The 15,445-nt window shown below is 45.4% G+C and overlaps 3 protein-coding genes across 3 annotated transcripts; 2 read left to right on the top strand and 1 right to left on the bottom strand.

The window, feature by feature from the left end:
* Nucleotides 1–4,487: 4,487 nt before the first annotated feature.
* H6S33_003753 (uncharacterized protein) lies at nucleotides 4,488–5,408 on the top strand (the record flags this gene model as incomplete). Its single annotated transcript, XM_044835314.1, has 2 exons — nucleotides 4,488–4,544; nucleotides 4,593–5,408. The coding sequence occupies 2 exons, from the start codon at nucleotides 4,488–4,490 to the stop codon at nucleotides 5,406–5,408; spliced, it is 873 nt and encodes a 290-aa protein (XP_044691287.1).
* A 2,364-nt stretch (nucleotides 5,409–7,772) lies between these two features.
* Nucleotides 7,773–9,595, top strand: H6S33_003752 (uncharacterized protein; the record flags this gene model as incomplete). The annotated part of the gene is made up of 3 exons (XM_044835303.1): nucleotides 7,773–8,190; nucleotides 8,254–8,363; nucleotides 8,414–9,595. 3 exons carry the CDS (start codon nucleotides 7,773–7,775, stop codon nucleotides 9,593–9,595), a joined length of 1,710 nt encoding a protein of 569 aa, XP_044691286.1.
* A 1,387-nt stretch (nucleotides 9,596–10,982) lies between these two features.
* H6S33_003751 (uncharacterized protein) lies at nucleotides 10,983–14,987 on the bottom strand (the record flags this gene model as incomplete). The annotated part of the gene is made up of 7 exons (XM_044835292.1): nucleotides 10,983–11,035; nucleotides 11,108–11,988; nucleotides 12,045–12,105; nucleotides 12,170–12,532; nucleotides 12,596–12,829; nucleotides 13,378–14,920; nucleotides 14,985–14,987. The coding sequence occupies 7 exons, from the start codon at nucleotides 14,985–14,987 to the stop codon at nucleotides 10,983–10,985; spliced, it is 3,138 nt and encodes a 1,045-aa protein (XP_044691285.1).
* Nucleotides 14,988–15,445: the final 458 nt, after the last annotated feature.

Raw genomic sequence — 15,445 nt, 5'->3', positions numbered from 1 at the left:
TGTCGGCCGAACAGTCCATATCCGCATCATGTTTCGATCTTCACCAACACAAACTCGCTCTCCTAGTTAGATAACGTCTAATCAGTCCAGAGCTCGATCGAGCCCCCGATCGAATTTTAATCCCTTTTCTCCCACCATCCTACATGATCTCGAGTAGTGGTAGGCAAATGACGGAATCGTCTCAAAGCTATCCTGGACCCTCTAAACTCCGCTAATTTGTGCTAATCTGTGCTGTAGTGCGTGCATTAGAAGCACTATGGTCGATGCTATATATCTGCTAGCCGGCCAGTGTATGAAACCTCTGAAGCAAGCAAACTGCTATCCATTTCGTTAATAGCCACCTTCAACGCTTTAGCTGGTTGCATAACGAGGCTCCAGAGATAGATATGGACGCTATCTATAGCACTGTAATATAATATATATGTATATCCATCCCGCGGGTGTTTTCTGATGATGCCGCAGCGCCGATGAGTCCTGGAAGGGTGCCAAAAACATACTCCTGCCCCTGGCAGGCACTTATCAACCCTCTAGTTGCGTGTCAAGAGTAGGAGTATGTTTCTGTTTTGTGTTTTGGTTAAACGGATGTCGTTTCTCTGCTCAAGATCGATGTTTCGGTGCAGAGCTATAGCTAGCTATAGGGTGACACATACATGTACAGTTTCCGGTAGAATTATTGCGACAGTGGGTTCCCCGTGACCCGATAGTCCTATTGGCCCTTAAAAGATTTTTGCTACGAGCACAGACCAACAAAATCCACTCTTTTAGCTCTGACTTTCGCAATAATTCTACCGGAAACTGTATGTAGTTGTATGGCATTAGACAGGATGATATATATTCCGTTATACACCTCCTCACCAGAAAGAAAAAAAAGAAAGGAGGAAAAAGAGGGGGGAAGGGGGAGAAAAAGAGGAAGCCACTGCCCGCAATTTATAATCTATCGACCCCGGTCCGGCCAACAACCAGTCGGTCTATCGCCGATGGGGGTATTACGCGTACATACCCGGTCCCAGACTAACGGCAGGGTTAGGGTTGCGCGGAGTGTCGGAGGTCCAATGTGGGCAGGGATTGATACAAGAGAATGTATGAAGGTAGAGAGACGTCTGGAGGGGGATTATAACCCCTATAAGGTATGGTCATGGCTGCTGCACGCGATGGTCTGCTACGCGTGAAGCCCAAAATCAATAGAAGGGGACAGGAAGGCAGCAGGGAATATTTAAACGAAATTAAGCGCATCTTTACCAGTACTAGTGGCCAGCCGGAGGATGTGGGGATGACATAGCAAGATATGTCGAGTATGCAGAAGTAAATATACAGTATGGGGAAACGGGGTGATATTACAACCGTAGGGGTGCAGCACTAATTCGGTGTTCTATGAAATAAAAAAGTCGGCCAGTGACAGGCTTATTTCCGACTTTCGGAGGATTTTTATTTCAGAATGTGCTGCATTTGACGACAAAAGCGTATTTTGTGGGATGGGGAATTCCCCCAAATGCTAAACTAATGCTGTAGCAATTCCATAGTAATAAATAAGCATAACCTATATTAACCTAAGGTCCTAACCTGTCACACTTCTAGCGTGATTGTAACGGGAGTTCGGTGATGCAGGTACGCGTGGTCAAATGCTAACATGGCCCGTCCATCACGACTGTATGTATATCCATACAAAGACTTCATCATCACGAACTGTTCATCACCACATGTGCATGTAGGACCAAAGACTTCTTCATCATCGATCATCATTTACACCACCGGGATCTTCAAAAATACTTTTAAAAAGTAAGTCCCAATTGTTTAACACCCATCCCCCGAGCATCAAAAACCATCCCATAATTGATGGATTTATATCTGGTGTTCTAGATTTATAAAATACCTCATTCGCAATTGAAGATAGTTAGGTTAGGGTAGGCATTCGTCAGAATATTTTAGTGATGCTTGAGCAATGCTGTAGTAATGCTGTTGTACTACTAGTATTTAAATAAATATAAATTTAGGTTAAATCGGGTATCACTAGGGTTATAGGACAGCACTCTTGACAAGTAGCATTCCAAGTGAAAGTCTAATTCCATTAAATTTCGCATCACTACCATAGTCTATTGAAAACTGATTCTTTCAAATAATTATTTAACTAAATCTTTTCTTCTGCAAGGAACAGTTGTGAAACGGTTTTTCCCAGAATAATTTAGTGCTTCGGCTGTAAATATACCCCGTTTTCCCGTACGGTATGTATACGTATATACCGCCAGAACTCGAAAGGTTGCAATTGGCTATCTCCGTCGAGGGATCATCTCTCAAGAACTTTACCATAGAGGTAATTTTGATCTCACGGGAGCTAGCAGTTTTTCGAGTTTTGGAGGTACTAGAAATCTCTGGTTTTTATTCCTCGAGGCAATCACTGAGAAATCGATATAAATTACGCTTTTTGAATGAATTCATCCGTCGTCAATTTCTGCTTTGGGACCTCTGTCAAGAGAAAAGGACATGCTCTCGTACTTGAAGATCTCTGCGGTATAGATTTCCTCCCAGCCAGCTTGCCCGGTCCTGATCGACCTTAATTACGGGATGTCGAGGATTTTTTGGCATGCTCCCTTCATGCCTGGCCCCGGTGGGAACGTTCCCTTCTCGCCGGTGTTCCCTTCTCGCCCGGAACCAAGCCATTCACATTCCCAGCCCCGATAATACTAGACGGCTTACAAAAGAATTGGCTTCCGAGACGAGGAATGTAGGTTTGCACATATGTGTAGAGTTCCCGAGAGATCCTAACGACGACATCAGTTTGAGTACAAGGAGTTCAGCCGGCGCTCAACCCCTCGGGCACTCGAGCTGGGGTTCCCATATGAATACCATTGCTGTAGTTGGTGATGTTGAGATATGGGAAGAACTGGAGAGTTAAGAAGTCTGGCAAGCCCTGCCTGGACCTCATCACGGGCTCGGCAGGTTACCTATCCCTTTCTCAGGCCATATGATATAGTCACTACGAATGTAAAAAATATATGTTATCGAAAGGCTGCGAATGGAGAGGTCTATAAATAATGAACCAATGGGGAAGGTGACAGTAGTATCATATGTATACCGATTATCTAAGCCCCGATGATTTGTTTTTCCTATTTGACGTAGAGGAGCGATCCAAGCCTAGCAAACATGTAGCATAGGGAGCTTTTGAATAATATACGGAATCATCTAGCAAAGGACTTCCGTAACCCTACCTGGAGCCAGACATGTAAGTTTTTCTAGTGAATCAAAACCTAGGTTAGTTCAGTTTTTAGCTTGAGGTGGACTAATCGCTTTTATACCCCAATCCATTTCATGCATATCCACCAGCTTTCCTTTGTAAAGCAATATCCACCACCACCAAAAATCCCTCCGAGGACTTCAGAGTGCCGAGTAGGTAAACCTAGGAACAAGCGTTATCCTGTGCACGTGGATAGGTATTGTTTTGAGTAAAGGACGGTTTAGAAATCCTGTATGTACACAGCACCTGGAGGAAAACATTGTAAGGAATATCACTCTATGGCTGTAAGAGCCAATAGGATACTGCGTTGACTGGTATGAACAGATTACGCCAAGCGCTCCCTCGCACCATGAAAGTTCTAAGCCTCGCCAGCTCTGCAGCTGATTGGTTGCTTTTGCTTGCCATACGACGTGGTGCCCATACGATCTCGATCCGATCGGTCATGGACAAGGGGAGACAGTGTTTTCTCTAAACAGGAACAGGTTACAATCGTTTGGAAAGCTGAACCGATTAACTTGAATTATTAAAAATAGCCGGCAACTGAACCTACCGAATAAGAACCGATTTAAAATGTGGAACCATTCTTACGTCTTGGCCTTGTTCTGACCCGGCCAGCGAGATCTCCCAGCCATTATGATTCTGGAGGGGTCGACCGACCTGGTTAGATTTCCGTGGGGGCGACCGAGTCAGCGAGCCCATATTACTTCTCATGCCCCTGCCCCACCCAGCACAGAACATGTCTACTAACCTGATCATGAAGGAGGGCGGGATGAACAAAATATATACCTACTAATATCGGGGTTTCGCAAAGCCGCACGCGCGCGTACGCACTTGATTTATGTAAGGTGCAAGTAGTAAGTGCGAGCACGAGTGAGAACACCTTTTGCAGCTGTGAACGCACTCTGAGATCTCTTGGCACGGAGCTAATGAATTGGATTTGCATCAGTATCAACGCCGCCCACCATCTAGGTACACCTTTCATAGCAGCGCCACCCACCACCTAGGTACGAGCATCATATACCTTCATAGAATCCAAGCTAACCCACCACCTAGGTACGAGCATCAGGCACCTTCATAGCAGCGCCGCCTACCTCGACCTCGACCTCGACCTCGACCTCGACCTCGACCCCGACCCCGACCCAACCTGATCCGACCTTGACCCGGTCTCGACCCGACCCTGAGCCCGACCCTAATCACAATCTCAATCCCGACCCGAGGCAGGATAGTGACCCGACTTTTAGAATGATATAGGTACAGAATGGAACCTATTCATCCCGCTGGTGGAGATAACGAGGGACAATTGAGGGTGTCTCCTGTATGTACATTTCAATTATCTATGAAGAATTTACTAATTCACTTTTAGATTTCAGGACCTATCGACCCAGTTCTGTTTCAACAATATGCTGTCCCAGTTAGAGCAGATTCCTCCGCTCCAGTTATAGCAGATGCCGCCGGGTCAATTAGGCAAGGGGTGGGGAGTTCCTCTACACGTAGGAAGAGAGTTTTCCTAAAATCAGATGAGGATAAGGCCCGAGTTGTCCGCTTATACATTAACAACTTTGGCCGATATGGTGAAGGGAAAGAAAAGTGCTTTGAGGCGATTGGTGATCTTTACCGGGAAACCTACCCAGACCCGGATGGAAATTCACCAAATATAAAAGGTTTCATGCAGCGATGGTGTGAGACCAGGAGAAAGGAAATAGAGGAATCTCGTGGGAAGAGTGGAATTGCGGAACAAGCGTCTGAGTGGCAGCAGGCGATGGATCACTGGTTGGAGTTGATAAGAGATTTGGATATGCGGGTGAGGGAGGAAAAGACTGCTGTTACTGAACGACAAGCAGCTCTTAGGAAGGATGTGAGGAGTTTGAGGGTTTCTATGACAAAGTCTTTTATGCAGAAAAGACAAGTCCTATCCGATACTGAAGAGGACCTTCATGATGAGAGAGAGGAAATTGAGGATTCTGATAGTAGCCGGACAATAATGAGTCCGTCTGAAACCAGTAATGTTGGCAAAAAACGGAAACGACAGGAGTCAGATCCTACTTTTGCTTCTCGACGTCGTACTACGGATAGGATAATTGAGACATTACTGGAAGGTGATGAACGTATGATGGAGCAGATGAGAGAGGTGGAGATGGAAAAAATTGAGCGATGGAAGGAGATACTTGTTGGGTCCTAGGTTGAGCAGCGGTCTGATATAACGGCTCGTATTGAAAGATTGGAAGAACAAGGAAAAGAGACAAAAGAGATTTTAGGACGTACTACTGCTACACTTGATGCTATTCTTACAGCTGTTCAAGCTCTGAATTCTCCGCCTCAAGCCCGTTCCCTTCCAACGCAACTGGATCAGTAAGAAATTCATTTATGTACATGTTTAAAGCGTTCTTCTCAATATCGGAACAATTAAAAAGAAAAAGATGTCTGGTGCTGCACAATCAAAAGACCTTCCGGTTTTTGAACCAAAGTAACAAGTATGACAATTCATCAACAAAACAGACGTAAAATAGTAAGCGGCTGTTGGTGAAAGACCTATCTTAAGATTCTTCCTAAGATTTGTGAATTCAAAATACTGCGTCACTTTGCCAAACCCCCACTCAACTGCCATGCGTTGCTTTGCCATATATGCGTTGAAAATAGATTCTGCCGCACTCAGACCAACGTTTCTCTTTGCTCTATATGCTCCTATCACGCCCTCCTCCAAATAGAATGCTTTGTCACCATAGATATATAATTGATCCCCAGAAGTGTCATGAGCAGAACTAAGTATTCGGTCCTGTAGTCCACACTCTTTAAACATTGCCCAATCTCCACATCTGCCTTCAAAAGGTCCATATATTGACGCAATAAGACCGTCAGGGGTTACTATTGCAAGAAATTGCATCGTATGATCGTGTTTGTGACCAGAGTAAAATAGTTCTTGATCCGCGGTATCAGGTCTCGGCCTGCAGATTGATTTATGTGTTCCGTCCATGAAACCCCCATACCATTCCTGACGGTTCACCCCGCTCTTGTATTCGTTGGCAATAGTGCTCGAAACGTACAGGTGTTAAAAGCCGTTCGTCCCATTGAAGCTTTTGATGAAATACATCATATAGATGTACACATACAGCATTAAAACTGTACTCAACCAGCCCCGCTCTCTCCCAAACTCCTCAACACAGTCTTGCAATCGCATCGGCCATGCTAGTCGATAGCATATAACAGCAAGGGCGGTACTAGGTGCTGCCCTGTATCGGCCATGAAATCGATCGGGTATGTCTAAAAGAACAGACAGCTCGCAGATTTGGCGGCGTGAGAAGCGCAAAAACTCCAAACACCAGTCATCACTTTTCTTTTGTATCGACCAAACCTTCCCCTTTCGGTACGTCAATCTGCGCTGAAGAGGGCGGTCTCTAACAACAGCGGTAGGACCACTTAACATCACAGTTAAGAACCGCTGTTTGCGCAACTGTCGCATAGTAGTATACGGGCAACTATCTGTGTTGGCGGCAAGAAGTACTTTCTGAAACCGATCTATCGATAACTGTACTTTGAAAGCGGAGATAAGTGAAAGAACACCCGCAGTCCTACCTACCCCTGCCCCAAAGTACAGCGACAGGACGTTCAAAAGAACCAATCACGGCATTTGTTTACAGTTCAAGAACGGGCTCTGTTGGCTGCACTCCAGGAGTGCGCACTTAGGACCACACTTGGGCCTCGCACTTCAAAAAGTTCCAAGACCGTCCGTTGCCGTGGAGACCAAAGTTCGTGCAGCGCTGAAAAACGCCGATAATAGCGCGTTTCTCGCGTAGGGACTTTTAAACATATATATGTATGAGTTTTTCAATTATGATCTCGGCATCAACCGATCACTGATAGGTAATAAATCTCTAGCTTCAAGTTATCCCCTGGATGTATGAGACATTGTAAAATCTCTCTCATGCATTAGCGTGGCCTATCCAGGAAATGATTGACTGAGGTAAGGCAGCGAACTGCGAACTTTATGGCACCGTTAAGTATTCCAAAGACCGACAAAGGCAGCAAGCTGCTTACCTGGACGTTTTCTCACCCAAATTCAAGGTCACATGACGTTCATGCATGAGAGAGATTTTACCAATGTCTCATACATCTAGGGGATACTCGAGCTTTCCAGAGACAGAGCTTGAGGTGTTTGAGCCAGCTAGGATGGTGCCCAGCATACAATCCTTAAAGCTCGCAGGTGCCGAACCTGTCATCATGTACTGACCTATTTCTGATCACATGGAAGGAAGTGCCTTTGTCTCTCGGAAGTGACTGCCAGTACTATCAGAAGGAGGTGACTGGTATCGAAAGGAGGCGACTGGCCTGGGTATCAGATATCGATAGAAGGTAGGACAAGGTGACTAAGCCGCCTTGTCGGCTGGGTTGAGAATTTTGAGAGACCAACCCTTACCCTGTAATCCCTGCTACAGGTCGCGTCAAGTCTCAGTCCCCCCACTGTGAGACTCGCCACCATCGCGCATTAATAGGCCGTCAACTTCTCGCCATCTCCAGCTTCAGAATATCATTGCACCAGTCAAACGAAATGTCTTCTTCTACCACCTCAAAATTGGTTTTGGTTGGGGAAATCTGGTACCTACTGGGGGAATATTACAACCTGGAGGAGATCATGGGATATATTGTCAGGGTACACAGCCTTGAGGATACGGATGTTCTCGACAAGTTGAATAGTCAGCCTTTCTTTGATCTTGTCAGGCAGCTGGCAACGATTTTTCTTCGACTCCAATCCCAGCTCCAGTCTAGTGAGAACGACGCCGGTCCTTGTCGGAAGCTGTCTGGTCCAACCTACAAATCACTGAGACAGACGATAGCAATTTTGATTGAGAATTTGCAAGCACTACTCTCGACGCCAACAGCTGGAGACGATTTGCCAGTGCAACACCTGCTGGTAATGACCATTCTGGCAGGCTTCCAGGTCCTTCGCCACTACTCGGATGTAAATGGTTTACCCGATGCACCATGTACCTCTCTACTGAAACAAGTTCTAGCTCACACAGAGCCCTCAGAACGGTTATCATCTGACGAGAAGACGATGCTGCAGATCTGTCTGGAGTTGGCGGTACAATCCCCATTAGGGACTCAGCTTAATTGCCTGTGCAGTACAGAGATCGGACTGGTAATACGCGCTCCGCTAATAGATATTCGCTGTTACTAACGCTGTGATAGTATCCATTCGACCCAGTTTGTCTATTCCAGGCGGTTAAAGAAATGGTTTCAGAGTTTGAGACTAATTGGCTGAGAAGCTACTGTGCTATATACGATATCATACACAGCATTGCTATCGGCATCGTGCAGTGCAAGGCAGATGGCAAGAGGGCTCTGCAAAACCCGTTCGAACTATGCGAGGAGATCTCGAGTTGCCTCCAAGCAGCTTCTAAAGCCTACGATGACGGGATAGGGGACGTGATGAATTTGAAAAAGTCTTCTCTGGTTAGCCTTGCGAATCTATCGACGACCATACAATCAGAACTATGTGAGACGCCACAGCAGTCACAAAGTGATGGTGGTGATGTGAATCGCCACTCGCGAGAAGAACTAGAGTTGCAATCTCTCCAGCGATTCCGAGATCTCCTTCTCAATCGTAAAGAGGACGTGTTTCATCTGGATCGCAAAGCTCAAGAAACGCTTTCTAGACTTACCACCGCTGCTAGCTCTCATAACAAGGGATCTAGCTCCAACGTTTCAACTTTACAGAGAGTTTATTCATTGAATTGTCCCGAGACTCACCACTTCGAAGAAAATGGGATACTTCGCATCCTTGAAAGAAACAATGTTCAGAAAGATTCCACAAACTTCGAGGGACTCGCCCTTCGAAACCTAGAAAATTGTCCGAAGTGTTCCCACCCTGTTGGCTACCTACGTGAGGTCGAGCCAGTCCGAAGAATTGTGGATGAGGCGAGAAAGCGGATCGCGGAGGAAGAAAATTGGCGGCAAGGGTATCTTGACAGAGGTAAAGTTGCAGGGCAAAAGGTGATCGAAACGAAATGTGCCAAGGCATCAACGAATAGGCTTGAGCCTACCGCCGGTTCACCAACCCGCTCCACACCAACCACACCACCAGCCACATCACCCGTAAATGAGCCCCGCAGTCTGAACCGGCCTCTTACGGATCCTTCCCGGTCGAGTAACCCTAGTTTAGTTCCGACCAAATCTAGCTCATCCACTCAGAGAGTACCAAACTTACAGCCCGCCCGGTCTACATTCTCGGAATCTATCAGACGCTTCCTCAACTTAGGGCGGAAGAAGCACTCACATGTAGAGGAGTTTGGGAACGATGGTAACGCGGTATCGACGGGGATCCGCAAACGACGCCGACTTCCGTTTGGCTTTCTACGCTCTAGGACATGACTCGTTGTCCTAACCGCGAGAAACCTACCTTTCGTTTTTACGATTTTCCTACACCTTTTTCCCGGATCACCCTCGTTCTTTAGATGCAAACCGGAAGCATGTCACAGACTCGTCCGAGGCGGAAACAATGGGCGATCTAATAGTTGATGTGGCTTGAAATCTGGCTGGAAATCCCATAACCTAAAGGGGATCGCAGAACCGGGTCGCAAGAAAATGCCAGCTGTGCTCGATTAGTTACAAATCCCCACTGTTATTTCCATCAGGAGAGCAAAGGACTATACCATGAATAGGCACCAAACTAGTACATGCGCCTCTGCTTTATGCATAGCGTGGTCATGACATTGCCCGTGGGATGTTATCTCGGGCATGTTAAAGCTTGAGTAATCACTGGGCGGCACAAGCCACCCAAAATACCAACCACCACAGACAAAGTACTACAAACTCTCGGAAATATATTCGGTCGAGCAGTAAAGGGATCGATCGGGGAAATCCAGCGAAAATGTCCTCCTTCCCCTCCTCCGGCTCAAGGTTGTGGCCGTAGAGCAATACAGGATATTTAATATTAATTCCTAATATTAACTCTTACTTTTGACAACCCTCAACAACTGCTCAGTCAGAGAAAATCATTTCTTTTCGTATCAGTCATATATGATAAACCCTACTTGTATTTACTATTTTTTCGTTTTCCTTGGATGTGGTTGAGCCTTCATATGTTTTTATAATTTACTTCCTTGTTTCTTCAGTATACTTCTCTGTCGTGGTCTTACATACATTTCACAAGTTCTCAGGAGCTACGTATCAACACTATATTACAATCGTTCTGCCACGTGGTTTCAATTTCAACCTGTCTTTAATCAGCTTCCTCACGTTTGCAACGCTTTTCATACGTATATACTGATTTGGAATTATAGATGGGTCGAACCAATTTGGAAGCTGGATATATATATAAGAATGTACAAAATTACTCTGCTTGGAAGTTTGGAGGGACAAGCTCTTGTTCTTTCACAATATACTGTTGATGCTAAGTCGTAGACTTTATAATTCCACGTATCCCTGTACGATCTCGAGACAAGCTCAACCGTAGGGTTGATATGATCTTATTTCCGAGATGGCCGCGTGCTATTTTTTTTTTTTTTTTTTTAATTCATTAATTGTATGAGATGGCGTGCTACATTAATGATACATCAACTTTATCGAAGCGACAAATATACTTGTACATATTGCAATTGAGATATATACGCTTTGATATTTATATTACGACAAAGTATAAGAATGTTAAACATGAATACATATAGTAATAGGCTACAATCAAGCTTTACTAAAATCATTTTGAGATTATTCAAGTTCTTCCACAGGTGGTACGGACTAACCCTGTAGCTATTAAACACTAATCCACAAACCACTTGTAACGATGGGCTTTCTCTGCCTCAAAGACAAACACTAATTCTATTTGTAGAGAACATTGTCATAATATCAGTAATATTCACTCCGCTCGAATCAAAAAGCACATACCGTTAATCTTTCTTGGAAAACCACTGATTGGTATTGGGATAGACCCATCTTCCCCAGACATGCCGACACGTTTCATCCGCACATTTATGCTCTGCTGACTGCTACCGAATCCTGTGATGATATGGGGTATCTGAAATCGCCCCCCGTCTCGAACTGCCTTGATGAAGGTATTCAGGGGACCGATCTGCGTCTTTCGCTCACTTTCGACTTCAGCCGGCATATCGTTTGCACTAAAGCTGTCGATTCTTCGGACAAGAATCTTCAACTCTAGTGAATCCTTAGGCAAACGACAGAGAATATTGCCCTCCACTCGGTACTTTTTCTCATCTCTGCAGCAGGCACATGAGTCTGATATTTCGCATATTCTAGTAGGCTCGAAGAAAAATAGCTTTGCAATGAGGAGGTCTGAGCTATGTTGCAATTGTCTGTTGAGATCTGTTGAACCTGCCTTCAACGATTCTTCGAATATTCTGACCAATATCTTTATCGCTTGGTGGTGGTCAAGAGCATAGTACGCTCCTTCGAATCTATGATTAAGTCGATGATATACCTCTGGATCATACTCAGCCCCCTCCCGAAAGTCCGACCAAGTACTCTCGCAATCAACCATGGAAAAGAAGCTGTTAGCCACCGCTTGTGCCGAAGGGAATTTAGCGTAGACTGAAGTTTCACGAATACGTTCACGATTAGGGAAGTACCCAGTTCCCAAAGAGAGAAGGATATCTAGTTTTGCGCTGGGCCATATCTTGTCTCGTTCTTTCGCGGCCCACCTGATCGGATTGTTATGGAGGATTCCACCGTCAAGATATGAAATTGTTGCTGATTCGGACACCTTTTTAAACGGCTTAAAATAAAATGGCGCTGCGGAAGTGCATAAACCACTGTTGACCAGGCATTAGAATTATTTCATAATGAGGGGGGTGGGTGGCCTTCTTACGCCTCCCAGCACTTGATCTCTGCTTCCTCAGCCTCCGCACGCTCAAAGTCGTTATTTTGATCTGAAATAGGCATTAGCCCAGTGCAATTTTGAGTGGATCTAAAAGGGTTATGAATATTAGTTACCTAAGGATGGGCGGCTATAGTTTGTAATCGCAGCAGCCTGCTTTCCAGAGTTTTTGACGGTCATCAAGGCCACCCTGGTCCTCCTCTGAACTTTGCTTCCCATCGCACTTCCGAACATACTCCATTTCTCTCCCACGACATCTTGAATGCCTTCTCTGAGGGGAGTAGTTCGATAGGTACTCTCCCAGAGACCTATCATATAGAGTAATGCCTGCGCAGGCGAAGTATGGAACACCCTTTGCGCAACCTCGAACTGGGGCCCCCGAGTATGTGTGAATGTACGCACAGATAAGGCTTCGAACTTTTCTAGCATATCTTTTATGCTTAGTATCTGCACAAAGAGGCCCAAGGCTATGATTCCCCCTGGTGTAGATATATTGTTAGCCATGATTCGTATGATATCGGACCTCCTCTCTAGATTCATACCTGTACTTGTGCCGACCACCAAATCAAAGAATTGGTCAACGCGAATATCCAGTCCAACCCGTTTTTGAATCTCCCTCAACATCAATAATTCCAATATACCCCTGATTCCACCACCGTCCAGGGTGAGAATTCGGACTCCCGAGAATGGATGTTTTGTTTGGATACGCTGTATCTGCCCCCAGCGTTCACCACAAAAGACGCATTCACCAATTTCAATCTCCCGTTCAATAACATCTGAAGGTTTTCCAAAGTCAGAGATACACCTCTCACACAGTGCATGTCCACAAGGTAAGACATGATCTGGGCATGAAAGTAGACACGCAAAACAGGTCTTATAGCTATGAACCAGACCCCAAAGCTCGTGATGTGTGCTCCGAAGAACCTCTTTACGATGGGCAATGATTCTTTCCACAGATCGTCTCTCTCCTATCCTACAAACAGAGTTGTAGGATGTCTTGAATTCTATTCCTATCCCGTTGGTTCTTTTGCGCACAATGTCCGCCGTATCGGAGGGAAGGAAGTCACCAGTACCGATCTGACTGCCGTCCTTACTACGATGGATAGATTTGTGTACATGCTTTTTGATCGCGCAGAATTGGAGGATCAGTCCCTCTTTTTGGAACTGGCAGTCTGCATGTTGTTCGTAGAAGTTCCCTATGCCTATGGTGCACTTTTCCTTATAAGTTTCCTCCCAGAAAACGTCGGGATGTAAAGCTGGTTTTTTTTTTTGAATGATTATTATGTATTCTCCAACTGATTAAATTCATAAACAAAGGTATTACCTGGACCACCTCCACGGAGACAATTGTTCAGGATGCTTGAAGCGACAAGCTTTGGAAAGTAATTGATCAAATCACTATTCCTCGTCATCTCTAGATTACGTAGCATGTTCATTATGTGATCCTGCATGCTTAGTGGGTTTGGGTTATCTTTTCTTGTGGCTTTGTAAAAGTCGAATGGTGTGTCATCTGTTGCGAAATGTTCAAACGCCTGGTTGAGTAATTGTGATAGGTCCCGGATACTATAACGTGTCCAAGATTCATCTTTCTCCTTTGATGTCTTATCCACGCTTTCAGTAATATGTTGTCGAAGTAGATTGCACTGAGCGTGCATCTCGTCTGCCTTGGCACTGCCCTTTGTTGGAATATAACAGACACGGATGTTCTGGAAGTATCGCAAGATGAATGATTCTGTAGAATTGATTTCATCTTCATTGGGAAGAGTTTTGTTCAACCTTTTTCGCTCTTCTCTCAATTCTTCCAAGTCATCCCAAACTTTAGGCATCTTATCGAAGATGAATTTGTGAAGTGCGCTCGGATCCATCAAACTGGGGCTATGATCAGGACTGGGTGCGTTGAGAACGATGATGAGAGTCTTTGCCTGAACTTGGTTGATGGATGCCCGAAGTCCTCGGTACGCCCACAAGAGGAGGTCTGAGATCTCCTTAGAAATCTTTTGGGCGTTTCTTGTAACTAGACAGACAACATCGCTGAAGGCGTAAAGAAATCTCGAGTAAAGGTCTGTATTCTTATCGGAGAGGGCGAGCTGTCGACTGGTGCTTCTGTATGTGGATGAAGTGATGCGGATTGCCCGAGCCACTTTATCGCCATCGCTATCCCATGCGGTGTGGGAAGTAGGCAACCCAGCCCCAGAATTAAATCCTTCACAATCCGCGAATAGAATAGGCGTCGACGATGCAAACGTTGCCGGATCTTTGTAGAGATGAACGCCAGAGCTAGTAGGGCATGTCAACGAAGATGCGGCTTCCAATCGAGTAACCGGGGTTTCGAGCGTTTCTGAATGTTGCGCATGCGCATGGCCTGAGAAGAACTTGATGGACGCACTTATTAATGTCGACTTGCCAGTACCGGTCTCGCCAATAAAAGATACCAAACTTGGAAATTGTTTCGAGCTATCTTCCGATCTCGACTGTAGTAATTCTTCGAATCTATCGGTCACACGCAATATGCCATCCCCTGTCAGCTGATCAGTTTTAGGATCAACCATAAACCATCTAGCCTCCTTATCCTTTGCATGGAGTTCGCTTTGTTTCTCCGGATTCTTCTCGCAATAAAACACTTCGTTGATACGAACTTGATCGCGTGCTGGCTGCTTTTGGTGAGTGGTAGCAAGCCTCCGAGGTACATGTTTCTGCCAGCAGGAGATCTGAGTGTTTTCACCCCCGCATAGTTCCAATTCTTTCAGACATTCAGTGCAAGATTCGTCACAGTACGCAGTGTTCGCACCACAGGCGCGACTATTGCATACGTAGAGATTGGAAAGATCCGTATGGTCACAGTTATGGCAGACATCCGGGGTTGGTAACTAGAGAAGTGTCGAGATCAGCATATAGAGGTCTAATTATCCACCCAGGGACGTAGTACTGTACCATTTCGTTAGATTTTGGCTTGTATTATGCAGTCCGCGGCCGTGTAAGTCTTAAAATATGAGATTGAATGGAAAGTTGTATCAAGCGCTTAGTCCCATAGAGTCGAAGGGATTGACTACCACCTAGTATGCTTTTGAAGCCCTCCAAGCATTTCGCACCACCAAGAACTACGTTCCAAATGAGATTTAGTGAGGGTTACAAGTATATATAAACCTCTGCGTAATCAAGGTAGAGTAAAGGTTCGCTCCGTATTCAAATCTCTGAGCGGGGTAATGGAGGCTCCATCGCGTACTTGTTGCTTGTATGTGCGTATCATGCAAGTCAGACCGCATCAACTACCGTTATTTCTGGCGAGTACGCCCATGGGCTTAAAGCAAAGTGGTGTGCGGAAACTGGAGAAGTGGCCGTGGTTGATTGGTGGAAATGATTTCAGCCCCAGGTTACGCCACCAATGATTGTTG

This window comes from Morchella sextelata, assembly GCF_020137385.1.
Source record: "Morchella sextelata strain SCLS chromosome Unknown scls_16, whole genome shotgun sequence".
Lineage (NCBI taxonomy): Eukaryota > Fungi > Ascomycota > Pezizomycetes > Pezizales > Morchellaceae > Morchella > Morchella sextelata.
This window is presented reverse-complemented; position numbering and strand designations above follow the sequence as displayed.